The sequence below is a fragment of the Erinaceus europaeus genome, chromosome 4, assembly GCF_950295315.1.
Source record: "Erinaceus europaeus chromosome 4, mEriEur2.1, whole genome shotgun sequence".
NCBI classification, from domain to species: Eukaryota; Metazoa; Chordata; class Mammalia; order Eulipotyphla; family Erinaceidae; genus Erinaceus; species Erinaceus europaeus.
This window is the reverse complement of record NC_080165.1, coordinates 19,161,926-19,189,113: the sequence shown is the minus strand read 5'-3', so window position 1 is coordinate 19,189,113 and position 27,188 is coordinate 19,161,926. Positions and strand designations below refer to the sequence as shown.

At 44.9% G+C, this 27,188-nt stretch overlaps 2 protein-coding genes across 3 annotated transcripts in view; both read right to left on the bottom strand.

Moving 5' to 3' along the window:
- MOV10L1 (Mov10 like RNA helicase 1) overlaps positions 1-25,248 on the bottom strand; it is a 58,568-nt gene extending 33,320 nt beyond the window's left edge. Inside the window, exons 1-11 of the mRNA XM_060188819.1 lie at positions 25,065-25,248; positions 22,393-22,577; positions 17,054-17,216; positions 13,272-13,384; positions 12,583-12,770; positions 10,109-10,252; positions 9,429-9,691; positions 8,446-8,575; positions 7,443-7,637; positions 5,670-5,784; positions 1,435-1,612 (exon numbers count right to left, since the gene is read on the bottom strand). Of these exons, the coding sequence (XP_060044802.1) occupies positions 1,435-1,612; positions 5,670-5,784; positions 7,443-7,637; positions 8,446-8,575; positions 9,429-9,691; positions 10,109-10,252; positions 12,583-12,770; positions 13,272-13,384; positions 17,054-17,216; positions 22,393-22,577; positions 25,065-25,161 (1,771 nt within the window). The 5' untranslated portion in view covers positions 25,162-25,248. The remainder of the gene's footprint in view (positions 1-1,434; positions 1,613-5,669; positions 5,785-7,442; positions 7,638-8,445; positions 8,576-9,428; positions 9,692-10,108; positions 10,253-12,582; positions 12,771-13,271; positions 13,385-17,053; positions 17,217-22,392; positions 22,578-25,064) is intronic.
- TRABD (TraB domain containing) overlaps positions 1-27,188 on the bottom strand; it is a 196,631-nt gene that overhangs the window by 62,152 nt on the left and 107,291 nt on the right. The gene's annotated exons all lie outside the window — the stretch shown is intronic.

Here is a 27,188-nt window from a genome sequence, read left to right as displayed (position 1 = left end):
TAAGCACAAGTGGCACAAAGTGCAAGAACTGGCCTAAGGATCCCAGTTTGAGCCCCTGGCTCCTCACCTGCAGGGGAGTCACTTCACAAGTGGTGAAGCAGGTCTGCAAGTGTCTTTCTCTCCCCATCTTCCCCTCCTCTCTCCATTTCTCTGTCCTAACAACAATAACATCAGTAACAACAACTACAATAAAAAACAAGGGCAACAAAAGGGAAAATAAATAATTGTGCTGACTGTAAAAGTGTTAACTACTAGATGGTTTTGTTCATATGTGAAATATAAAGAATTGAAACACATGAACATGTTAAAAAGTAGTCAAATGGGAGTCAGGCGGTGGTAGTGCAGCAAGTTAAGCGCATGTGGCACTAAGCCCAAGGGCCAGTTTAAGGATCTAGGTTTGAGCCCCCAGAGTCGCTTCACAAGCAGTGGAACAGGTCTGCAAGTGTCTATCTTTCTCTCTCCCACTGTCTTCCCCTCCTCCATTTTCTCTCTGTCCTATCTAACAATGACGACATCAATAACAGCAGCAACTACAACAATAATAAATAACAAGGGCAACAAAAGGGAAAATAAAATAGTCAGACTTTTGCTAAGACTTTGTGAAAACGCTAGTGGTTATCCTTGGGGAAGCGGTAAGCACAGAACTATGGTGGGTGTGGTGTGGAGCTGTTCTCCTGCAGTCTCAGATGCCATTATTAAATCATTAATAAACTTTTAAAATTTTTTTTTATTTTTATTTATTTTATTTATTCCCTTTTGTTGCCCTTGTTGTTTTATTGTTGTAGTTATTATTGTTGTTGTCATTGTTGGATAGGACAGAGAGAAATGGAGAGAGGAGGGGAAGACAGAGAGGAGGAGATAAAGATAGACACCTGCAGACCTGCTTCACCGCCTGTGAAGCGACTCCCCTGCAGGTGGGGAGCCGGGGTTTGAACCGGGATCCTTATGCCGGTCCTTGTGCTTTGCGCCAGCTGCGCTTAACCCGCTGCGCTTAACCCGCTGCGCTACAGCCCGACTCCCCTAATCATTAATAAACTTAAGAAGTGTTCTTTCTGATGAAGCTGTCTCCTTTGCATCCTCTTGAGTGAAACTGGAGGACATCAAGTTCAGTGAGATAAGCCATAAAAAAAAAAGGATGAATACCAAACGATCTCACTTATGAGCAGGAATTAGTGAAGTAGGACATGGAGGGAAAGCACAAAGTGAAATATGGACTGGACATAGTGTATTGCACCACAGCAAAGGAATCTGAGGAGGAAGAGGAGAAAACAGGGAGAAAACTTTGGAGGCTTGGTACATAATCAGAGTATGTCTATGTCAATGAATCCACTGTAAAGCATTAACCTCCTTAATAGAAATCATAACGTTTTCTTTCTCTGCTGTGGTTAATTGTCTGCCAGTCCATCCAGTGCCACCTGGCATGCAGAGACCCACCTGCATACAGAGAAGGTCTACTTTCAGCTAATCCTGGAACCTCCAGAACCAGTAAATCACCATTTCTCTTCAAGATCACACCGCTCATGTTATATTCCTTCAGTTCAATTTCTGCATGAATTTCCTCAAGCCACAGCAAAGTAGAAAACTTCTCTTTATAGTTGGTCATATTCAAAAGCTGCAAGAAAGTAGCAAGTCAGTGAGTAGGTGACATTACATACCCCACTGTCTAGTAATGAATTGGTATTTTTGCTTGCTGGAAATAACATAATCACTGAATTTTTAAAAAATTATTGATAGAGACAGAGAGAAGTAGAGAGAGGAGGGGGAGATGAGAGGGAAAGAGGGAGTCGGGCGGTAGCACAGCAGGTTAAGTGCATGTGGTGCAAAGCACAAGGATGGGCATAAGGATCCCAGTTCGAGCCCCGGCTCCTCACCTCCAGGGGAGTCGCTTCACGGCCGGTGAAGCAGGTCTGCAGGTGTCTTTCTCTCTCCCTCTGTCTTCCTCTCCTCTCTCTGTGCTATCCAACAACAACAACATCAATAATAACTACAACAATAAAACGAGAACAAAGGGAATATAAAAAAAATTTAAAAAAAGAGGGAAAGAGACAGAGTGACACCTGCAGCCCTACTTGACCACTTGTGAAGCTTTCCCCCTGCAGGTGGGGGACCAGGGGCTTGACCATGGATCCTTGGAGCACTGTAATGTGTGCACTCAACCGGGCGCACCGCCACCTGGCCCTGAAATAACAGTTTTAAACATTGAATACCAGCAGGAAGCCACACCATAATGTGGAGGAATAGCTGCAAGTTCTGCAAACGCATAGTTACTACCCAGACTGAGTTTGCAGGCTTCATCTAGGAGAACCCTGCATTCTCTTTGAGATGCATCTGTGGAGTCTGAGGAGCAAATATGGCGGCACAGAGATTCCGAGTGTCTCCTAAGTTATCAGCTGAATGACGCTGAAGGCTAAAAACTTGGTTAGGAAGGTAGTTCAGTAGTATTGTACATGCTAGAGTTTCTGGGTTTATTTATTTATTTATTTATTTTCCCTTTTGTTGCCCTTGTTTTATTGTTGTAGTTATTGTTGTTATTGATGTTGTCGTTGTTGGATAGGACAGAGAGAAATGGGGAAGAGGAGGGGAAGACAGAGAGGGGGAGGAGAAAGACACCTGCAGACCTGCTTCACCACCTGTGAAGCGACTCCCCTGCAGGTGGGGAGGCGGGGGCTCGAACTGGGATCCTTCCACCGGTCCTTGTGCTCCGTGCAATGTATGCTTAACCCGCTGTGCTACTGAAGCAGTATTTCTTTCCACCATAAAATCCCTTTTCCCATCTGTTCTATTTTTACTTTATGGTTACTGTTTAAACATTTTGTCCTGCTTTATATCTTACCACCTTTGAGCCATCAAGTTTCAGACACTACTATAATGCCATCCTGCCTTTCCTGAGTAGACGACCTCACCAATGTGTCCTGTAGTCTCATCTCTCCAGAGCTCTACCCCACTAGCAAAATGTGGAAATAGGCTGGGGGTATGGATTGACTTGTCAATGTCCATGTCCAGCTGAGAAGCAATTAAATAAGTCAGAGCTTCCACTATCTGCACCCCAAAAAGAATTTTGGTCCATACGTCCAGAGGAGGAAAAATATTAAGGGAAGATGACCAGAGGGCTCTAAACCCAAATTCTTTTTTTTAATCTTATTTAAGAAAGGATTAATTAACAAAACCATAGGGTAGGAGGGGTATAACTCCACACAATTCCCACCACCCAATCTCCATATCCCATCCCCTCCCCTGATAGCTTTCCCATTCTCTATCCCTCTGGGAGCATGGACCCAGGGTCGTTGTGGGTTGCAGAAGGTAGAAGGCCTGGCTTCTGTAATTGCTTCCCCGCTGAACATGGGCGTTGACTGGTCGGTCCATTAAACCTAAATTCTATCAGGACCCAGAGATGGAAAAGAAAAAAGGAAAGGCACTCAGAAGTAGTAATAGGTTTAAGTGTGACTTAGAAAGGAAGACATGGCCAAAAATGGGGAGCAAATATACATATATATAAAGTTATAGAAGTAATAGTCCATATCTGTGACCTTGGGAGAACACTGCAGTTTCCAGTGGAGGGAATGGGGACACAGAACTCTGGTGGTGGGGATGGTGTGCGATTGAACCTGTTATCTAATAATTTTATAAATAAATATTAAATCACTAATAAAAAACAGCGCCATTGAACAATCCCAATCTTTGCCTCAACTTGGATGGGATCTGAAGGAAAAGTATTGGGTGGGATGAATCAGGAAGAGAGGGATGGAAACTGGACGACCTCACATGTAGATGGAACTCAGGAGATAGAGTCAGAAAGAGTTACAAAGGGGGAACAGTGAAACCTGGACTGGGGGTGATGTCTTTTGCATCAAAGCAAAAGACTCAAAAAAGCACAGAAGAGGGGAGTTTGGAGGACTAGGCTGGGGTCTTAGGGTGGGGTGAGAGTATTTTGTAGACACCTGTCATGCAGAACAGGGAAACTGTGTCCATGTGTAAACTGTGCTGTAAACCATTAACCCTCCCAGTAAAATGAGGGAAAAAAAACTAAAAAAAGTTAAAAAGAAAAAACACATAGCAAAAAGAAAAAAATTTAGTGTACTTGAGATATAAGCAACAGATATTATACAGAGTAAAATAAAAAAATTATTCGTGTTTTTTTTTTTGGTGCCAAAGGATAAACATAGGGCTCTGTGACTAATAAACTAAGCTGTTTTCCCAACCCCCCCTTTTTTAAACCAGAGCATTGCTCAGCTCTGGTTGACGGTGGTGTAGGGGATTGAACCTGGGACTTTGGAGCCTCAGGGATGAGAGTCTCTTTGCATGACCATTATGCTATCTACCTCGCTGCCCCCCAGTCCATTTTATATTCTATATCTTTCTAAAATAGAGAGGAAAAGGAGGGAGAAAAAAGATAGGGAGACAGCAAAGCATTCTTCCACTACTCATGGAGTTCCCCACTCCAGGATCACAGCCCATCACAAGCTCCTTAAATTCATCCTGTCTGCAAAGCACCCTTTGTTGATAGGTGACATAGTTAAAGCACAGACATCACCAGCTGTCAAATTTCTCAGCCTGCACTTCCTTCATACTGTACACCAGACACTTTTTTTTTAAAAAAAGACATCACTGCATATTTTTAAAAATTATCTATTTATTTACTCCCTTGTGTTGCCTTTATTGTTATAGTTATTGTTGTTATTGATGTCGTCATTGAATAGGACAGAGAGAAATGGAGAAAGGAGGGGAAGACAAGAGAGGGGGAGAGAAAGATAGACACCTGCAGACCTGCTTCACCACCTGTGAAGCGACCACCCTGCAGGTGGGGAGCTGGGGGCTCAAACTGGGATCCTTATGCTGGTCCTTATGCTTTGCACCACGTGTGCTTAACCCACTACGCTTAACCCACAATGCTACTGCCCAACTCCCACACCAGACACTAACAAAGCTGAAGAGTGTAGGGTGTGTATGGCTTTGTGGAATATTGGGTGGGTGATTAAATGAGTCACAGAGGTGGAAGTACTCTGGGACATTTAATCACATTGCATTTAAAAATGATTCATGGGAGTTGGGCGGTAGAGCAGCGAGTTAAGTGCATGTGGTGCAAAGCGCAAGGACCGGCCTAAGGATCCTGGCTCGAGCCCCTGGCTCCCCACCTGCAAGGGAGTTGCTTCACAGGTGGTGAAGCAGGTCTGCAGGTGTTTTGCCCTGCCCCTCTGTCTTCCCTCCTCTCTCCATTTCTCTAAAAAAAAAAAGATTCATTCAAGGTGTCAGGAGATAGCTCCCCTGGTAAAGCACATACCTTACCATATGTAAGGACAAGTTTAAGCCCTTGGCATATAAGTGCTCCACATGGGAGCACTTGGAAGGGGAAGTTTCATAAGTGATAGAGCAATGCTGAAATGTTTCACTTTCTCTCCCTCCCTTTCTCTTATCCTTTAAAAAAAAAAAAAGTCCACTGGGAGCAGAGGAATCATGCAGGAGCAGACTCCTAGTGGTAACCCTGGAGGCCAAACAAATGTTAAAGAAGACTGACTTTCCCACCTTCCCAATGCACAAATCCTATGGATACAACTACTACCACACAGGCACCTAATCTGGTGTGAAGTCAGTGTGAGGAGTATCTGATCTTATGAGGAAAAACCCAGGTGTAAGGGAAAGATCAGCGCTTAGCACAGAGGACATGCTCCTACCTCTGCAAGTAATGGCTGGAAAGTTAGAATGTCAATTTTTTGTTCCACACACTTCTTGAGTCTATCTGGTATTGGATACTGTGGAAGGAAACTTGGAAGTTGTCGTCTTGAATTCCTTAAAAAAGTAAATTCAGAAGTTAGAAACCATTCTTCCATATGCAGGCACTCTAAACCACACATTTCACTTTAGTATTCTTCCTCTTGAGGAAGCCATGGTCCTTCATCAACAGGAACTGACATGTGAGCTGCTGGTATGTGGTGGTGTGCAAACCTCCTTCTTTTCCCCAGATTAGCTCTCAATGGCTATTCTGAATAGGAACCTGGAGCAGGAAGCCTCATGGGAGCAATAAGTTTGAAACAGCAGTTTTTAAGTTTTGGAATATGAGAACCATTCTCTCCCTACTCCCATACACAGACATACACCACTGCTGTGGACAAATCTGGTAAGGCTGCTCTTTCTGTGTCCATTTCTTTCCCACTCAACTAGTGATCTCTCAAGGGAAATACTGATTCACCCTCAGCACCTGTCTTCTCCCAGACATCTACTGACTTCTGCCATTAGCAGGTGAATTCTAACATGACAGCACTAATGACCAGAAGGCAAATGTTGCAGAAGGAAGTAACTGGTGTCCAGGTTCCATAAGTAAGCCAATTTGCAAGCTATTCACCTGATTTGGGAGGAGCAGTGCGAGTCCTCCCATTTTCAGTGTGTCAGTGAGCAGCCGAAAGGATATGTATCTTATATGTGGCTTCCTGGAGCTCAATTTTGCTCCCCATTTTCTTTCTCCCATCATTCTGGCAAACCCAGAGCTACCTTAGGAAGCATGACAGCATCACCTCCTACCTGAACTTGGGGTCTTGTCTACCTTGCAGGCCAGTGGCTCAGGTAAAGTTATAACACACATGGGAAGGTGATGTGGAAAGTGTCAATTATGAACAAGATAAAGGGAAACAGGGTCATTATAGTAAATGTTTAAGTAAATGGCATAACAATCCCAACCACAGAGCTCTAAAAGGCAACAAAGAGGTCACTGCACAGACCCACTGAGCTTATCATTAGCACAATCCTATGACCACAGAGAGCAGGACATATGGGATAGAGTGCTCCCCAGCTACATATACTGTGCTGTTATGGGCAGGTCCAAAGGTGTCCAAGCCAAGCAGGACAAGAACCTGGGTCGCTAATTTGATGATGGGAAATGAATATTCTGTGTTTGAGAGAGATTCCTGTATGGATAACACTAATATTCAAAGGGACATAACTGGCCAAGGGATTAAATCACTGTGGTTGCTAGTCTGTTGAAGGTCACTCCTCTAGTGAAGTCAAATCACAACCAGAAGTGTATGGTCTGCTGCGAGTGAGAGTCAGGGTTCCTAAAAGTCTCTGTAGTGAGCTGTTGCTCTGAAATTCTTGTTCCCACAAAGCACAGTAATACTCTCTCTCATAGGTCAGAGTTCCATTACCAAAGCTTATTCCTTTTAGTGACAACTATTCCACCATTGATGACTCTGTGCCAGAAATCACGCACTTTTATGTATCTCACCTCATTCAACCCCCTAGTCACAAGAAAAGAGGGACTATCACTTTCAAATGAGATCAGTGCTCAGAAAGGTTAAAAAGTGACCCAAGGTGACAATGCATCCTGGAGCCAGTTTTGGAGTTCAAGCAACAGTCTGATCACAAAAAGTGACAGTCACACCATCTCTCTGCTCATAGCCATTCCTTTAGCCTGTAAAGGAAAGCGTGCCCAGGTCACATCTGGTCCAATTTACCTCTTCTGTGTGGTCACAACAACAGTTGTTTTTGTGGCAGGTAATGGTTGGATACTTTTAGATTTCTTCCAGGAAAATGGTTCTCGAACCGCTATTAGTGCCTCCTCCCCACTGACAACATTCACTTCAAGGAATCGCCCAATGACGAAGTTGGAAAAGCAGAGCAGGAGGAGCTCCTTGCATCGACCAGAATTCCTGGAAAAACGAAACAAAGCACAATCTGGCTTTAGTCCTAAATAAGGCAGGCAGATTCTACACAACTTTCCTTTGTACACATGAGAAGTGAAAACTATAGCTTATCTGAATTTTTTTTTCCACCACAGCACGCTCAGCTCTGGTTATGGAAGTGCAGGGGAGTGAACCTCGGATTTTCAAACCTCAGGCTTGAGAGTCTCTTTGCATAACCATTATGCTATCTACCCCTATCTTTCAGTTATTCTTTATATATAGAAAGTGACTACCTAAAAATAAGCGATGAAACATTTAGATTTTTATTTCTTTACTGGGGGATTAATGTTGCAATGAAGCTGTTTTTAAGATAAACCAAGTGCACCTCGTATTAACTGTCTGTTTACCCAGATCTGCCTGGCCCCTCAGCATGGCTGTGGGACATACTGCCAACTAAAGGAACGCTCTATGGTCACCGATGGTTTGATGGAGACGGGCATGTAGAGGAAGTTTTGGAATTATTAGGCACAGGAGCCCAAGGAGTGAGCAGGCCTACACCCACAAGCTGACGGGTGGTGGACAGCAGCAGGGTGAACAGGTACGAGGAGTGGTGGCCACAACCCAAGATTTGAGGAGCAGAGTACCTCCCTCCATGTCTGCTTTATCAGAGTGATGAGAAGGGTAAAACACCCTTCAGGCATTTTCTCATCAATGCTTTTTCTCATTATTCTGTTCCATCAAAATATTTACTTTTTCTACCATCACTTAAGAGCTGAAAAAGGCAAATGTACAAATGTCTTAAAATAAACTCACTCCAAACCCTCCAGCCACGTACTTTGCATCACATATAACCACAGCCAAGGTTTTTCCACCTGGAGGGATGAGCCCCCCCGGATCAGCCTCGGTCACCTGCTGCTTTGCTGTGTCTGTCTCTTCTTCATTCTCTCCTTTACGTGCAGAGTCATCTGGTAGATGAAATTTAAGCCCAACATTAGTCCAAAAGGTAACTGCCTTTTTATAGTCACCATGGCTTCACTTCCCTGGGAGGACTTTTTTCAAGTAAAGAGAGAGAGAGGGAGGGCAAGAGGGGAAGACCCCACAATGCTGAAGCCTCCCCCTCCCCCAGCGTGGTGGAGTCCAGGTTTGAATCTGGAGGTTGTGACATGACAGGGCAGGAGTCCTCCCAGGTAATCTTTCTCGTGTGCCCTAAGCTGCTTTTGATAGCACAGGTATGCTAGTGGGCATGATCTCACACATACAGACAAATCAGTAAGAACATACCACATATTCCAGCTATCAGATGTCAATGACAGGCAGTAAGAAGGCATGGTTATAAGAAAAGGGAAAAGACAGAGCACAGAAGGTAGAAGTACTGGGGTCATTTGTTATACAGCACCTCATGTCTGACACTCACGGCAACCTTTCTGATTAAAAATAAAAAACGTAATGGAAAACGAACCCAGGGGCTTATACATGCTTGATACTTCTGAGCTCCTTAGTCAATTTCATTTTCTGGATAGAGAGAGAGAGAGAGAGACAGACACACACACACACCAAAGCATCACTCCATCATCTATGGTGATCCCCTGTGGTGCTAGGAATTAGGTCCATGGCCTCATGCAAGGCAGGTGCCTTACCCATATAGCCATCTCCATGCCCCTCTCCCATTTCAAAATCTTCATGTCATTTTCATTTCTCTGTCCTATCCAGTCCCAAAACATCAGAACAGGTTCTAGAACCAGAGGACTCACTGACCCATAGTAGTTGGGAGTGTTTTGGCCCCTTCCCAGGATGTCTTAAGCAGATGACAGGCCTCACCTTCCACTCTAGCTTGTCTACTTGGAGATACTTCTGGGATGGTCTCTGAGCTGCTCCCCAATGTCTGGGAGATTTTGCTTTCTTTGCAGCTATTTAATGAATTAACATTTTCATTTGAAAGAGTCTTCTCGGTCTCAGGAATAGAAAGAGGTGCCAGTGGGCCTGTCTGGTTTTTATCCAGCATTTGAAATCTGAACTGTTTAGCTTTATCCCAACCAGCTAGTTTGCAGCTGATTAAATTTTGAGGAATGTTTCCCTTATTCCTGGGGAGAAAAGAACTGTCCATGAACACAGAATTTCTATGGCTTAGCTATTCAATTATGATAAAATACAATAATTAAGTTACCATAAGAAATGATTGCAACTTTTTTATGAATGTAAGCAGAAAAGATATTTATGGGTAGAAATTTTCACAAAGGAAAAATGTTGGTTCTATTAGAATTCTTCAACCACAGTTTAACAGAAAGTTGTTTCATAGTATGATGACTATTGTAAAGGATCAATGTACTTGAAAAATATGGAAAGTATGGGAACAAGCTTAATTCGCAGGAATTTAATTTAGTGCAAACATTTTAACATTCTGACTCCACTTCATAAAATCAGTATATGCTACAAATAAAAGGCAAATCTAATGTGCAAAAAAAAACCCATAAATGTAATTTTATTTCAGTGAAACTTACTCTATCCAGATGACCATCTTTTTACTGCCTCCTTCTTTAAGTGTTCCAAAATTTGTCATCCTTGTGACTTCTATATCACCTTTGTTTTTTAGTAAAAGAGCTCCATAGGCCTCATCAATAGTCTCTCCAACAGCAGAGTCGTCACTGGAAGAAGCATGAAGCCCAGCATCACTGGGTGTTCTGGGTGAGGCCACCAGTCCATTGAGGAACCCCCCCACCCCCACACACACACCGCCATACACCTACTACTACGACATATAAGCACTGAGAAGGACACACAGTATCTGGAGTCAGAGATGCATCTTAGAGTTCCTGTCTGGGAACACAGCAGGATGGTCCCCACCAATGGAGGTGCTTAGGGCTCTCTCCCCAGTGCTTCCCAGGCTGTAGGACAGTTCTGGTGACATGAGACCCTTGTCAGCTTTCCTGGGGAAAAGTTCTGTTGTTTCAGAGTTTGTGAAAACATATGAGCAGTCTTTAGAAAGTTAGAAAATTTAGGACTCTGTCCCTCCCTCAAAATAATTTCATTTACTGCCCTGCCCGCCCTTCATTCTTCCACCGAGTTTCACTGCCACCCTGGCCTTGCTCTGCTCCTTGGTATGTGCACAGGCACTAAGAGGAGCACATTCCATTTCCTACCCATCCCAAACTCAGTGGCATTCTCACCCATACAAGGATTTCTGCCCTGCCTATTAAGACACCCCAAATACTCCTGTCCATACAGGTTTCCTCACACACCCCAATCCCTTTCTTCTGGTGACAGTCACACACTCCTGTCTGTGTCCTCATCTATGAAGAGGGGGTGTGTATGCGGGGGAGGAGTATAAAGAAGGGTCAAGAAGACTGGCAGGTTTTGGCTCAATCCACCCAAGAGGGATGAGAAGCAGCAAGGGTCCGGATCTGTGAAGAGGGAAAGGGTCCATTGCACATGTCACTGGAGCTGTTTCCAGACACTTGAGTGGGCAACCAGACAATGGATCTGGAGTGGAATGAGGGCAGCATTCTTCACACAGTGGTTAAAGCTATTATGTGTGAACTAACTCCCCAAGGAGTTCTTCACGGGCAGGCAGCATAAGTAGGGAGGCCAGACCAAGCTCTCCAGGTAGAATATGCGTCTCTGGAGTCCACAGATATATTCCTGTGGCTGGGACAGTGCTGCCACAGACAGGCTGCTGAGTGCCTATTAACATGAGAGATGTCCTTTCCACTACTGACCTAGGAAACAGAAACCGACTGCTCGCTGCTGTGTGTTCCCTTGGGACGACAAACTCCCTTTTTACCCACCCCTCTAAGGGGTTAGGAGGGAATTTTGAACTCAAAAGATGTGCAGCAAACTCTCAGTGTCCAATAATGAAAGCAGGAACGTGTCCCTAACCCCGTGATAATAAAGGAGAAGTTTCATGGGTATGTCTGTGACAGTCACTCCTCTCTAAAGAAAACCAGCATTTCTCACTTGATAGCTCTAGGCTGTCCAAGGTCACATCTATTTAAGAGCTTGGGGGACGCATGGCAAGCTTTTACAGGAACAAATCTCTGATGATCAGGGAGCCTACATCCATGCCCCCACTGACCTCATTAGAGATATTAGTCTATACAAACAATGAGCTACCACTGATTTCAAAAATGTCACTAACAGGTTTGGGACGTGGCACAGTGAGAAGGGTGCTAAACTTCTGGAAGCACATGGTCCCAAGTTTGACCCCTAATACCCTATGTGTCAGAGTTATGCTCTGGTGTTCTCTCTCTCCCCTCCATCCCTCATCATATCTTGTGTTAATCAGTAAACTTTATTTAAAAAAAAAACTAACTTCCTGAGGAATTAAAAGGCAAGGACTAAAAAAACAAAATTGAACAGGTAACAAATCCAGAATTGGAGTCAACTTGTACATAACTCAGCTGTTAAGAATGGTGAATTCACCTTCTTCACCTCATCTTGGATGGAGCTTCAAGAGACCATTAAGTAAGACAGGCCAGGAAGAGAAGGATGAATATGGGATGATCCCAGTCATAGACAGAAATTGAGAATTAAGAACAGAAGGGGAAACACAAAGCAGAACTTGGATTGGATTTGGTGTACTGCACCAAAGTAAAGAACTCTGGGGGGTGGAGGGGTGCTTCTAGGTCCTGGTGCAAGATGGTGGAGGAAGACCTAGGTGGGAGGTTAGAATGTCTTGCAGAAAACTGAGAAATGTTACACATGTACCAACAACTTTTTTTTTTTTTTTTTTTTACTGGTGACTGTAATCCATTAGCCACCCCACTTAAAAAAAAAAAAAAACTACATTAAAGAAGGAAAATCACCAGTAAGATGAAGGACTAAAGACAGGAACCTTAGCGTGACATTCCATCACCCATGAAGACTGCTGAAAGTCGCCTTCCACAAGATGTTCTTTCCTCTGCCGTGCTCAGCATCTAGAAACTACCTGTCTGGGTTTACGTGCGACTCTAGTGCAGATCCACAGGGCCATCCTTACCGCCTACTCAGTGGGGTCATACACAGTGCTCTCCACATGTAGCAGGACTGGCTGCTCTCCACCACCACTGCGCTGACCATGTCAGCTCTCCGGGGCACGTATCCTTCAGGGAGCTTCAGGGAGTCCAAGGTGAAAAAGATGCTTTCGTCCAGCACCCCATTTCTGCCACAGAGGCTGGAAATGCAGACCTGCCAGTGCAGTGATGGTGAATGTGGAGAAGCATGCGGCATGTGTGGTCACCCCCAGCCTACCTGCTGCCCCAGTCAGCCCACCTGCTGGAGCTGGAGGGAATCACCAGGTGAGCTCCCAAGCAACCTTTCCTACAGATCTCTCTACAGGCAGTGTAACTGACTGGAGAGGGCGGAGTTTCCACTGATGTCCTCTCACACAGGGTGAGTGTTATGCTCACCTCCCTGCTTTGTCCTAGCTAGATTCACGCTTCACCCCCACCCCATGAAAACTCAGTTCCTTCCTCAGTCTCACCCCTACACCCCAAACACTGCCAGATCTCACAGGCCAGCTCCTGCCCTCCACCCCATCCACTGTTTCCTCTAGGAAATGCAGCATTCTCCTGAAGAACAACTCTTCTCTGAACAAGGCTGGACACAATTTATCCACACTTTCCTACGCACACAGAACAACCAACGGCAGAGAGGGTAGGAACCTAGCTCTAGCCAGGTAACACTTACCTTGTCCACACGCTTGTATCTGAGTGGCTTCACTGACACAGCCTCGCTGCTCCATGTACCCGGCCGGATCCAGTACTCAGCCTCCACCCAGTCTCCTTTGCAGGGCTTGAAACCTCCAAGGCAGAGCAACTTCAGTTACTTGGTAACATGAGTAACATCAAAGGGTACAATTCACTCTCAATTATGATACACTGATATTTCAACAGATTCAACAGAGACATGAACATTTAAAAAGTGGTGTAATCTGTTAGCTGTTAGGAACAAGTTTTCAAAGTAGCAGAGGACTGTACAAACCAACTTTTCTACCTGCTATCAGGGTAGCATATGCATACTCAGACCAGGATTTCATCTGGTCTCACATATTCCCCTAATTGTTTTCTTTTTAAAAACAAAGTATTATTGATTCCAATCTCCCATACTAACTCCCCAAGTCAGAGCTGAACAGTGCTCTTAAGAAAAGTACTATTGGGAATTGGGCGGTAACACAGCAGGTTAAGCGCATGTGGCGTGAAGTGCAAGGACCGGCTTAAGGATCCTGGCTCGAGCCCCCGGCTCCCCACCTGTAGGGGAGTCGCTTCACAGACGGTGAAGCAGGTCTGTAGGTGTCTGTCTTTCTCTCCCCGTCTTCCCCTCTTCTGGATTTCTCTCTGTCCTATCCAACGACAGCAACAACAACAATAGTAACCACAACGATAAAACAACAAGGGCAACAACAACAAAAAAAGGGTCTCTAGGAGCAGTGCGTTCGTGGTGCAGGCACCAAGCCCCGGCCATAACCCTGGAGGAAAAAATTAAAAAAGTACTATTGGGAGTCAGGTGGCAGCGCAGCGAGTTAAGCGCAAGTGGAGCAAACCACAAGGACCGGTTTAAGGATCCCGGTTCGAGCCCCCGGCTCCCCACCTGCAGAGGAGTCGCTTCACAGGCAGTGAAGCAGGTCTGCAGGTGTGTATCTTTCTCTCCCCGTCTTCCCCTCTTCTTTCCATTTCTCTCTGTCCTATCCAACAACAACATCAATAACAACAGCAATAGTAAATACAACAATAAAACAACAAGGGCAACAAAAGGGAGTAAATATTTTTAAAAAGAAGAAAAAAAAGTACTATTAACAACTGTCATAAAGTAACGTGGGGTTGGGGAGACAGCATAATTGTTACGCAAAAAGACTGAGGCTCTGAGGTCCCAGGTTCAGTCCTCCAGCCCCATGATAAGCCAGAGCTGAGCAGAACTCTGGTCTTTCTCTCTGTATCTCTCATTAAAAATATATCTTAAAAAAAAACTATTTTGCACCCCAGTTCCTAGGAGGAGTGGGCATATTGTACAGGCTGACTTAGGAACATTTTTTTCCCTACCATTTTCCAGCAATTGTGAACATCCCAACCCTTTAGAAGCACACGGGGCATTTGGTGCCAAGGGCACTCAGATATGGTCTCCCATCTTTCCCAATTTAAGTGGGGAGCATCCCGTAGTCTTGTGTCCCACGCAGGGATGGCCCAGGGACACACAGTACTGAGCTTCATGACCTAAAACATGGAGCACAGTCGGAACAAATCTGGCATGGCAAATGATGTAAAGCCACAGTTAGCTGTAACCTGATTTTGCAACAAACTCAGACAGAGTCCACCAATGAATACTGAGTTTTCCTTCCTCAAGAAAGCTGCTGGTTGGACGCCTGCCTTACTAGGTGTACAACCCAGGCTGGAGCCCACGGCACACTGCACGGGAGTATGATGACACTGGGGAAAGCTTTGGTGCTGCTTGCTCTCGCTCTCTCGCTGAAAAAGTTGGCCCAGAGAGGTGAAACCACATATGCGCATGTCCCTAGAGATGCTAAAAAGAAAAAAAAAAAGGTGGTGGTGATCATGTCTGCTGACATTCACTACTCAACACAGTATCACGTAGCACAACTAGCCTACAAAATCAGGTCGAAAGCCTGATGAAGCATCAGCTTCCATGTGAGCTGGTATCTGAGAAACGTGCCCAGAAGCTGCAGCTGAACATGTACATACACACTTTGTAAACTATGCCTGTTAGTGAAATAATTGTTTCAACACAATTTTGCTTTTTATTCCAAATATTCCTTGTCACACTTGTAAAGTGAAGCAGTATCATTCATGTGTTAGTTGCATAAACAGAGAGAAAAACAGCAAATTCAATTACCAGTGGACGCTTTTCTCATCAGATTCAAAGCAAGGTATTTGGAGATCATTTTGTTGAAGCATCATGAACTAACTTAATTGTGAATGTTGCTGAAAATTCTGTTTAGAAACTCAGTGCTAGAGACTAAAGTATGCTTTTATCTTTATTATCTTTATTCATTTATTGGACAGACACAACCAAAAACGAAGAGAGGAGAGAACAGGGGGAGAGATAGACAGGTGTTCACTTGTGAAGATGTCCCCCTGCAAGTGGGGACTGGGGGTTTGAACCCAGCTCCTTAATGTATTTTAACATGTGCGCTCAATATGGTGCACCATCACCCAGGCCCAAGATTAAAGTATTTGTTTTTAAATGACATTTAAAAAGCTTTCTAGTTTGTTTAACGGCACACTGAAGAGTGAATGAACCAAGGGTCTTGTGCATTTGTGATACCAAGCAACCCGTGAGACAGGACACTTGAGGGGGAAGGAAGGGGGAGATATATGGACAGACAGACCTGCAGCACAGCTTCACCACTTGTGAAACTTCCCACCCTTCAGGTGGGGACTGGGGGCTTGAACCCAGGTCCTTGTTCACTGTAACACGTGCATCCTATTGGATCTGCTACCACCTCACTTACATTGTTTTTTGTGAGAGTAAGGTTGACACACAGTTGGTCCCTGGTCCAAGAATGTTCCTTTGCTGTACCATGAGGTTCTATGCTCCCGTTAGGAGCAAATATGTGAATATCTCTGAGCATGACTCAGCTGAGAGTACAAGCCCACCTGCGCTAGGCCTCTCCCACACCTTCTAGCGGAACCAAACTCAGCAGCCACTTCCTACTGATATGGTCACAGGGACCTGGGACAGTTAGTTGTTTCTGGAGCTGAGCAACAACAGGACCACTTATTGCAAAAGTTTCTCTGACAGAACAGAGATGTCAAATCTCAGACACCTGTCAGTTTTATAAGGGTAACAAGGCTAGCAATCAAAATGTAAAAGCAATATTGGCTTTTACATCTAAAGCAAGTTATTAAAACAAAGTTGCCTGGTGGCCTGTGCTAACTGTCCCATGCAGACGAGCCCTGCCCCAGACACCATGTGGGAGAGGATTCTGACCTGCACTCCTTTCTCAGCAAGTGGCCAGTGGAGTGTTTGGTGTGGATCTACTCAGAATTCCCCTGTACCCTCTGCAGCTTCTCCAATTACTGCTGACTACAGTGTACAGGTATTTTTCTCTATGTGAGCTAAGTCTCACTCATCTTGTTTTCCCTGCCTTGCTCCCTTCCTACCAATGTAGCCGGTACACAATAACAGCTGTCAAGCTAAACTCAGTAAATGTTGTCAACAAATTCTTGCTTTAGCTGTAAAGACAATATATCGGGTCAGTTAAAAACAAACACAATTAAAAATAAATATATACTCTTGAAAGAAACAGGCTAGCCTCAAACTCTGCTGGATACTTTGTCTACACAACTGAAAATCTTCTGGAGACTCAACTGAAGAAGCTATTCTAGTCATCAAGCCTCTCCATAAAGCACACCCAGGTTGGATCCTTTCAATTGTTATGTACAATCGTGTCAAATATAATCAGTTAAAATTAATAGAACAAAAGAACCTTGTCTATGCAAACTCATTTGGCATACCTTCACAAACACTCTCTAGAGAGAAGTATGTGCTCTGACTAATGTAGCCAGCACCTTCCACCAATGATGTCACACAGCCAATCAACACTCGGGGTCTGGAGTCTGAAAGTCCCTTGCCATGGTTTTTACTGTCATCCTCCCATTTATCAGAGACAGCCTCCACCTGCAACACAACACAAACCACTGTTTAAACCACCTTAAGACTACAAAAAAATCAAGAGGCCATTATGGACACAGATATGAGAATATTTAAAATATTAGCAAGGGCCAGGAAGACAGCTCGGTAATAGAGGACATGATTTCAAGTCCAAGGTTTCACTCAAGTTCACTCCATGGTACCATTATCTGACACAGCTGAGAAGATGCTCTTTTTCTCCCTAAACTAAATAAATCTTAAGAAAATGTAAAGGCTGGCAAAACATACCCAGCACCACATGAAAAGAACTGCATGTTGTGGGTCCTGGTGGTGGCTCTCCTGGTTGAGTGCACATTACAATGTGCAAGGACCCAAGTTCAAGGCCCCTGATGCACCTGCAGGAAGGAAGCTTTGCGAGTGGTGAAGCAGTGTTGCAGGTGTCCCTCTGTCTCTCTCCCTCTCTATCACCCACTTCCCTCTGGGTTTCTGGCTTTCTTTATCCATAAATAGAATAATTTTAAAAAACTTAAAAGAATTGCATGTAGTGACTAATAGGAATTATACCACAAAGTCGGTGATTTAACATATGAAAATCAGCCAATATAATCCAACATCATTGACAGAGAGAGGGAGGAAACACATCATTACTTCAGGTAGACAAAAAGCAGTTGACAAACTTCAACACCTGACTAAAGGAGCGCAGTTTCCCTCCTGCATCTCCTTTACTCTCATACACACTCAACACTTCTGACAAGAGATACATGGACTTTTCCTACTAACCAGTTCCTCATGGCACAAGCTGAATGTTCTCTAATTTAACTCCATTTCTGACAGCTTGTACTTAGGGACAGTGTCAATTCTGCAGAGAAAGACTCAGATGCCAACTGCAAGTAAGGGTCCCCAAGTAATAACCTCAGACCTGAATACAAATGGGAAGCTTTACATGAATCTGTTAATTTGATAGAACAACTTAAAGAACTCAGAAAAACCAATGTTTATCAACTTATTCAAACAGGATAGAGAATACAGAAAAATGAGCTGAAGAGATAAACCTGGTAAGGCTAGGAGAGTCACAAGCATAGAACTTCCATCCCGGGGCTGGGTGGTGGCACACCTGGTTAAGTGCACACATTACAATGTGCAAGGATCCAGGTTCAAGCCCCCAGTCCCCACCTGCAGGGGGAAAACTTTACAAGTGGTGAAGCAGTGTTGCAGGTGTTCCCCTGTCTCTCTCCCTCTCTATCTACCTTTCCCTCTCAATTTCTGGCTATCTTTAACAAATAAAGGTAATAGAACAATTTTAAAAAAGAGTGTCTACCCCTATAGTTAGGGTGTATCATCCTCCTAATGGATATTCATTCATACATACACACACACACACACACACACACACACACGTGTCTCTGAGTGCTGTATTTATTTATTTATTTATTTATTTTTTGAGATTTTTAGAGGCCTCCAGAGTCACACAGGCATTCCATTTCCAGCCTCTCAGCCTTCTCTTTGAGGGAGTACAGCGCTGAAAGTCCCAGTTTCTCATCATGACTGCTCCCATCCAGGGGTCACCTACTAGAACAAAAGATTTTCCTACAAAGCAGGAAATCATGGGAGTCAGGCAGTAGTGCATCGAGTTAAACGCACATGGTGCAAAGCACAAGGACCGGTGTAAGGATCCCTCCCTGTTCAAGCCCCTGGCTCCCTACCTGCAGGGGAGTCGCTTCACAGGCGGTGAAGCAGGTCTGCAGGTGTCTCTCTTTCTCCCTCTGTCTTCCCCTCCTCTCTCCATTTCTCTCTGTCCTATCCAACAACGATGACATCAATAACAATAATAACTACAACAACAATAAAAAACAAGGGCAACAAAAGGGGAAATAAATAAATATTTAATTTTTTTTTTTTAAAGCAGGAAATCGTAAGGATTTGAGTCTGGACCTTCATGTCTGAGACTGGGAAAAAGACCAAATATTAGAACCAAAGATATTCCTTATGCTCTTATTTCTAAGGAAATGACATGTTTTCAGAAATACTGTGCTGGGAAAGGAATGAAGACCAGAAACAACTCTTATGAGTCACAATATCATGACAATCCTTAATGACAAAAATGCTCAATACCCCAGGTACAGAAGGGAACATCCTCAATAAAATAAAAGACAAGTATTAAAAATCCACAGCTTCCCTCAATCAAACCAATGGGGTGTACAGTTAATGGTATTTATCTACATTCCCTGGGTTTGGGAGCTACTCTTTTCCCTGATCCAGCTCTCTAGTCCTATTTCCAGCCCTGACACCATCTCCCCAGGTAATACCTTTGGCTCACCTAGATGTTAGCTCAGGCAAAAATTAGTAAAGTCACAGGGCCTTTGGAATATATCTAAAATAGACCTACCTACTTTTTCCAAGATGGAAACATCAAACCTCATCTGCTATATTCTTGCCTTTAGGTCCCAAATTATTAAATAATTTGTTATATATACTTTTTTTACCAGAGCACTGTTAAGCTCTGGTTTATGGTGGTACGGAGGACTGAACCTGGGATTTTGGAGCCTCAGGCATGAGCGTCTTTGCATAACCATATACTATCTACCCCTGCCCTCTACATCTTGAGAGCTTGTTTGGAGGTTCTAGCAGGGGAGCGCAGCTACTCCTATACCCTCGACTGAAGACCGGTCTGTCTCTATTTGGGGAAGGCCGACGTCTTTGAGCATGCAGCTTCGAGAGGGACGCACATGGAGTGGTGAGGGAGGAAGGGGACACCCGCCTAGGCAGTCAAGTCAGCCAGATCAACCCTGGCGATCAATGGGGTGACAGGTATCGCAATCAGATCGCCCTCACATCCGCCCTCTTTATATCTTAATGCTTTTTCAGTCACCATGTTGCAGATGCTACCATGAAGCCAACCTGACTCCCCCAGGCAGATGACCTCACAAATGTACCCTGGAACCCCATCTCTCCAGAGCCCTGCCCCACTCGGGAAAGAGAGAAACAGGCTGGGAGTATGGATCGACCTGCCAATGCCCATGGCCAGTGGAGAAGCAATTACAGAAGCCAGACCTTCCACCTTGTGCAACCCATAGCGATCCTGGGTCCCAGAGGGATAAAGAATAGGAAAATTTCCAGTGGAAGGGGTAGGATATGGGACTCTGGTGGTGGAAAATGTGTGGAATTTTACCCCTCTTATCCTACGGTTTTGTTGATATTTTCTATTTTAGAAGTAAATTAAAATTTAAAAATCCACAGCTTGAGACTAGGGTACAGAACTCTGGTGGGGGAGGTGTAGTCTGGAACTATACCCTGTAAATTTATACCCCGTAAATTTATAATCCATTATTAAATCACTAATAAAAATTTTCTAAAGGAAGATAAAAACCCATAGCTTAGAGATTGGGTGGCAGCACATGGTACGATGCACAAGGCCCTGTGTACAAGCTCCTGATTCCCAGTGCAGGTGGGGTGGGGTGGAGGAAGCTTCCCAAGTGGTGGAACAGTGCTGCAGATATCTCTCTCTCTCACTCTTACTCCTCAGTCTCCCTCTGTCAAAAAAGAAATAAAATTCAAACAAACAGACAAAGAAGGCTTCTGGGACACTGGATTTATTGGTCAGGCACCAAGTCCCAGAGATAACACTTGTGGCAAAACTAATTATCAGTTTTTTTCACTTACTAGGTTTATAAAGAGTTCAAAGACAGCCAATACCCACAGCCTTGTCACAGTATGCTTGAGTATATAAAGTAGTACATCACTGTTGCTGGAAATCTGAAAAATCACTAAAATATTAAATGTTTACACCCTTTGACTAGCAATTCTACTTTCAAAATCTTATACACCAAAAATACTATTTTTAATTTTTTTACAAGTTGCCGATTAGAGCCTGCTCGTTTTCTTTGCTGAGTAACAAAGAGTCCATAGTGTATGTTTGTTTATATTGCCACCAGGATTATCAATGAGGCTCGATGCCAGCACTCAGAATCCTCCACTCCCACTAGCCATTTCTTCTTTCCATTCTTGCCCCCCCCCCCCGTTTTTTTATTGGATAGGACAGAGAGACTGAAGGAGAGGAATTTAGAGAGGGAGAGAGAGAAAGGTAGACACCTGCTGACCTCCTTCACTGCCTGTGAAGCACCCACCCTGCAGGTGGGGGGTTTGTGCGTGAACCCAAGTCTTTGCACCATTACTCGTCCCTCCCCATGATCTTTTTTTTTTTGCCTCCAGGGTTATCACTTGGGGCATATTATCACTATGAATCTACTGCTCCTAGTGGTCATTTTTTCCATTTTATTAGACAGACAGAAATTGAGAGGGGTGGGGGAGATACAGAGGGAGAGAGACACCTGCCGACCTACTTCACTGCTTGCGAAGTGACCCCCCCCTTGCAGGTGGGGAGCTGGGGGCTTGAACCTGGATCCTTACGCTTCATACTATGTGCACTTAACAAGGTGCACCACCACTTAAACCCCCATGATGATTTTTAAGAACTTAAAAAAAAAGACTGGGAGTCGGGCGGTAGCGCAGCAGGTTAAGCACAGGTGGCGCAAAGCGCAAGGACCTGCATAAAGATCCGTTTGAGCTCCCAGCTCCCCACCTGCAGGGGAATCACTTCACAGGTGGTAAAGCAGGTCTGCAGGTGTCTATCTTTCTCTCCCCCGTCTTCCCCTCCTCTCTCCATTTCTCTGTCTTACCCAACAATGAAAACAACAATAACTACAACAATAAAACAACAAGGGCAACAAAAGGGAATAAATAAATGAATAAATGACTGAAATTACAGTAAGCTCTATGGATTACAAATGTTGACGTTATTAACAAGGACTGCTGATTTTCTTTTTTTTTTTAAATATTTTTATTTAATTTATTTATTCCCTTTTGTTGCCCTTGTTGTTTTATTATTGTAGTTATTGTTGTTGTCGTCGTTGTTGGATAGGACAGAGGAGGGGAAGACAGAGAGGGGGAGAGAAAGATAGACACCTGCAGACCTGCTTCACCACCTGTGAAGCGACTCCTCTGCAGGTGGGGAGCTGGGGTTCGAACCGGGATCCTTATGCCGGTCCTTGTGCTTTGCGCCACCTGCGCTTAACCTGCTGCGCTACAGCCCGACTCCCTGCTGATTTTCAATAATAGAAAGCACTGGCCCAGGATATACCTGGGAGGGAAACCGAATAGAAGGAAAGTAATATGAAGAGATTTCTGAAATGAATCTGAGCCTTACCCTGATTGCTTTCAGTCCCTTGGACACTTTGTTTTCTTCCACAACTGCAATGACTTCCTGTCCAACGTTCAGAAGCACTTTGCCAGTCACAACCTCATTGGAGAAGTAGATCAAGTCATCAATCATGCCATAATCACTGCAGTACCTTGTCACGACGCCCTGGACAGTCCTCAGCTTGCTATCACCTGAGACAGGTAAAGAGGATGTGTGAGCTCAGGTGCAAGTCCGTATTACAAGTAATGCTCCTCTTACCCAGAGCAGGTGAGTAAGGGGCTTATTTATTTATTTATTTCCTTTTGTTGCCCTTGTTGTCTTACTGATGTAGTTACTGATGTTATTGTTGGATAGGACAGAGAGAAATGGAGAGAGGAGGGGAAGACAGAGAGGGGGAGAGAAAGACAGACACCTGCAGACCTGCTTCACCACCTGTGAAGCGACTCCCCTGCAGGTGGGGAGCTGGGGGCTTACACCAGTCCTTGAGCTTTGCGCCACCTGCGTTTAACCCATTGTGCTACTGCCTTACTAAAAAGTAAGGGGCTTTTTAAACCATTCTGGAAAGAAATGATCAAGAGAAAGACACACCTTTAGTGTTGGTGGTGTGTGTGAAGAAACAAGCACAGATGAGCCAGCAATCCTCAAATTACTCCCGTGCATCAAATTACGCTAACAACCCAGGAATCAGCAGCTCAAAAGACCACACATATGGACTGTTTCCTTCTCTTAAATAGAGATGTAATCAGTTACCAAGACTTAGAATTTTGGGAGTCGGGTGGTAGCGCAGCACGTTAATCTCACATGGCACAAAGTGCAAGGACCGTTGTAAGGATCCCGGTTCAAGCCCCCGGCTCCCCACCTGCAGGGAGTCGCTTCACAGGCGGTGAAGCCGGTCTGCAGGTGTCTGTCTTTCCTCTCTCTATTTCTCTCTGTCCTATCTAACAACGATGACATCTATAACTACAACAACAATGAAAAACAACAAGGGCAACAAAAATATTTAAAAAATTACAAAAAGGGAGTTGGGCAGTAGCACACCGGGTTAAGCACACGTGGCACAAAGCACAAGGACTGGCATATAAGGATCCCAGTTCAATCCCCCAGCTCCCCACCTACAGGGGAGTCGCTTCACAGGCGGTGAAGCAGGTCTGCAGGTGTCTGTCTTTCTCTCCCCCTCTCTGTCTTCCCCTCCTCTCTCCATTTCTCTGTCCTATCCAATAACAATGGCAACAATGACAACAACAGTAATAACAATGATAAACAAGGGCAACAAAATAAATAAAGGGAATAAATAAATAAAGTAAATATTAAGTAAAATTACAAAAAAAAACTTAGAATTTTAAAATTATTTTAGGGGGCCGGGTGGTGGCGCAGCAGGGTAATCACACATGTCGTGAAGCACAGGGACCAGCTTATGGATCCTGGTTTGAGCCCCCGGTTCCCCACCTGCAGGGGGGTTGCTTCACAAGTGGTGAAGCAGGTCTGCAGGCGTCTGTCTTTCTCACTCCCTCTGTCTCCCCCTCCTCTCTCAGTGTCTCACTGACCTATCCAACAACAACAGCAATAATAACAACAACAATGATAAACAACAAGGGCAACAAAAGAGAAAAAAGAGCCTCTAGGAGCAGTGGATTCGTAGTGCAGGCACCGAGCCCCAGTGATAATCCTGGAGGCAAATATACATATATATATATATTTTAACCAGAGTGATGCAGAGAAAAAGATTAGTTACAGACGCTCTGGGGTTTGGTGGTGCTGGGAACTGAACCTGGGGCTCAGAGGCTCAGGCAGAGTCTTTTGCAGAAGCATCAAGACTGAGACAGGCCCGCAGGTGGATGTCAACCACTGTGCAGCCTCAGCTGTTACCGGGCAAGATCAACTTTTCTTTCTTTCTTTTTTTTTTTTTTACAGATGTGTTTATGTATTAGTTTGTCTTTTAAATATTTTATTTATTTAGAACAGAGACAATGAGAAGGGAGGGAAGAGAGTGGCACCTGCAGCACTGCTTCACCACTTGTGAATGAAGGCCCCCCACGTGCAGGAATAAAGATTTATTAATGGGGGGCGCAGGAGACAGAGACACAGACGGAGAGGAGGCTAAAGCATGTCTCCGGCATATTCGGCGCTGGGATCCAGCTACGGACCTCCGGAGTCACGAGACAAAAAAAAAATTTTTTTTTAATATTTATTTTCCCTTTTGTTGCCCTTGTTGTTGTTACTGATGTCGTCATTGTTGGATAGGACAGAGAGAAATGGAGAGAGGAGGGGAAGACAGAGAGGGAGAGACAGACGCCTGCAGACCTGCTTCACCGCCTGTGAAGCGACTCCCCTGCAGGTGGGGAGCCGGGGCTCGAACCGGGATCCTGACGCCGGTCCCTGCACTTCGCGCCACGTGCGCTTAACCCGCTGCGTCACCGCCCGACTCCCAAGAGGCCAAATCTTAAGGTGACGTCGGCGACCACAGCGGGGGTCACTCCTAATCGGGCAGCGACTCAGGGCACGTTCCCTCCCGTCTCCCGCCGCAGAGGTTGAGGCCAAGTCAACGTTCAGGTCCCGCCGAACACCCCGGTCTCCACCGACCACGAGGGGCTACCAGAGGCCTAGGAGGAGCAGGCCTGGGTGTCTCCTCCCCTCCCCAACCCCAACCCGCCAGCGCAGGTCCCCATCCCACAAGGCACCTTCCATGAACTCCAAGCCTGGTGGCGCGGCATCCTCGTCCAGGTTCTCCGCCTTCCTCCAGAAGAAGGACACCAGCTTGGCTGCGAGGCGTAGCATGGCGGCACTGTCTCGCTTGAGCAGCCTGAAGCACAGACTGGCTTCTCACAGTTTCCACCCCTCTGGCCAATGGGATCACTCCGCCTGCGCCTGCGCAGATGCGCCTTTGAGCTTGGCCAATGGAGTGGCGGCGCGTGCTGTGACCGTTAGCAATGTGTGGCGGCTGTTGGCCGTCAGAGCCGTTTACGCCAGCAAGTGGGAAGTGACGTCTTGCCCAGAGCACGTGGCCCTGGGCTGTGGGCAGACTTGTTTCCGGTGGGCGGAGTTCTGGGTGCTCTAAGGCTTAGCAGTCCACCTGACTGCGGGCGGGGACTGCTAGCTGCAGCTTTTGTGGAGTTGTTTTTTTTTTTCCTCCTCGCAATATAGATTTTTATTCTGCAGAAACAAAAAAATGAAAGCATTCTGTCACTTGCTTACAGAAATACGTGTTAAGCATTTTTACAGACACATTACAGACATACAATGTAGGGGCCAGGTGGTGGTGCACCTGGTTAAGCACACACACTACTACAATGCACAAGGACCCAGGTTCAAGTCCCTGGCCCCCTAACAACTTAAGGAAGTTCTCTCTATTCTTTCTAGGGTTTTCATCATTCATTCGTGTGGAGTTTTCTGAAAGACTTTTTCTATTTATTTATATATATATTTATTTATTCCCTTTTGTTGCCCTTGTTTTATTGTAATTATTATTGTTATTGATGTTGTCGTTGTTGGATAGGACAGAGAGAAATGGAGAGAGGAGGGGAAGATAAGAGAGGGGGAGAGAAAGACACCTGCAGACCTGCTTCATCGCTTGTGAACCGACTCCCCTGCAGGTGGGGAGCCGGGGGCTGGAACCCGGATCCTTAAGCGGTTCCTTGCGCTTGGCGCCACGTGTGCTTAATGCGCTGCGCTATTGTCCACTCCCTGAAAGACTTTTTCTTCATCCGCTGGGGGGATCATATCATTGTCCTTTCATAGTTTATTTTATTTGTTTATTTTTTATCAACTTTTTAATATTTATTTTCCCTTTCGTTGCCCTTGTTTTTTTGTTGTTGTTGTAGTAGTTATTATTGTTGTCATTGTTGGATAGGATAGAGAGAAATGGAGAGAGGAGGGAAGACTAAGGGGGAGAGAAAGACAGACACCTGCAGACCTGCTTCACCACCTGTGAAGCGACTCCCCTGCAGGTAGGGAGCGGGGATTCGAACCAGGATCCTTAAGCCGGACCTTGTGCTTTGTGCCACGTGCGTTTAATCCGCTGTGCTACCGCCGGTCCCCCTTAATTTTTTTATCAGAGCACTATTCAGCTCTGACTTGGGGTGAACGAGATTGAACCTGGATCTTTGGAGTCCCAGGCATGAGTCTCTTCACAAAACCACTATGCTGTCCCTTCTGGCCCTTTCATAGTCTGTTAATAAAAGTAACTTCCCTGGTCTAAGATGCAGCGCACCTGATTAAGCGCACACATTACCTTGTGCAAGGACCCAGATTTGAGCCCCTGGTTCCCCCACCCACCCACCTGCAGAGGGAAAGCTTTACTATTGGTGAAGCAGGGCTGCAGGTGTCTCTCTTTATCTTTCTCTCTCAATTCCCGTCTCTATCCAATAAATAAATAAATAATATATATGATATAAAAAGATAAAATTTAAAAAAAGTTTTTATGCCCTTTTTTGTCCTTGTTTTTTATTGTAGTTATTATTGTTATTGATATCGTCATTGTTGGATAGGACAGAGAGAAATGGAGAGAGGAGGGGAAGACAGAGAGGGGTGAGAAAGATAGACACCTGCAGACCTGCTTCACTGCCTGTGAAATGACTCCCCTGCAGGTGGGGTGCCGGGGCTCGAACCGGGATTCTTTTGCAGGTTCTTGAGCTTTGTGCCACGTGCGCTTAACCCGCTGCGCTACCGCCTGACTCCCGATATAAAAAGGTGTTTTTTTTGTTTTGTTTTTTATTCCCTTTTGTTGCCCTGGTTGTTTTATTGTTGTAGTTATTATTGATGTTATTTGTTATCGTTGTTGGATAGGACAGAGAGAAATGGAGAGA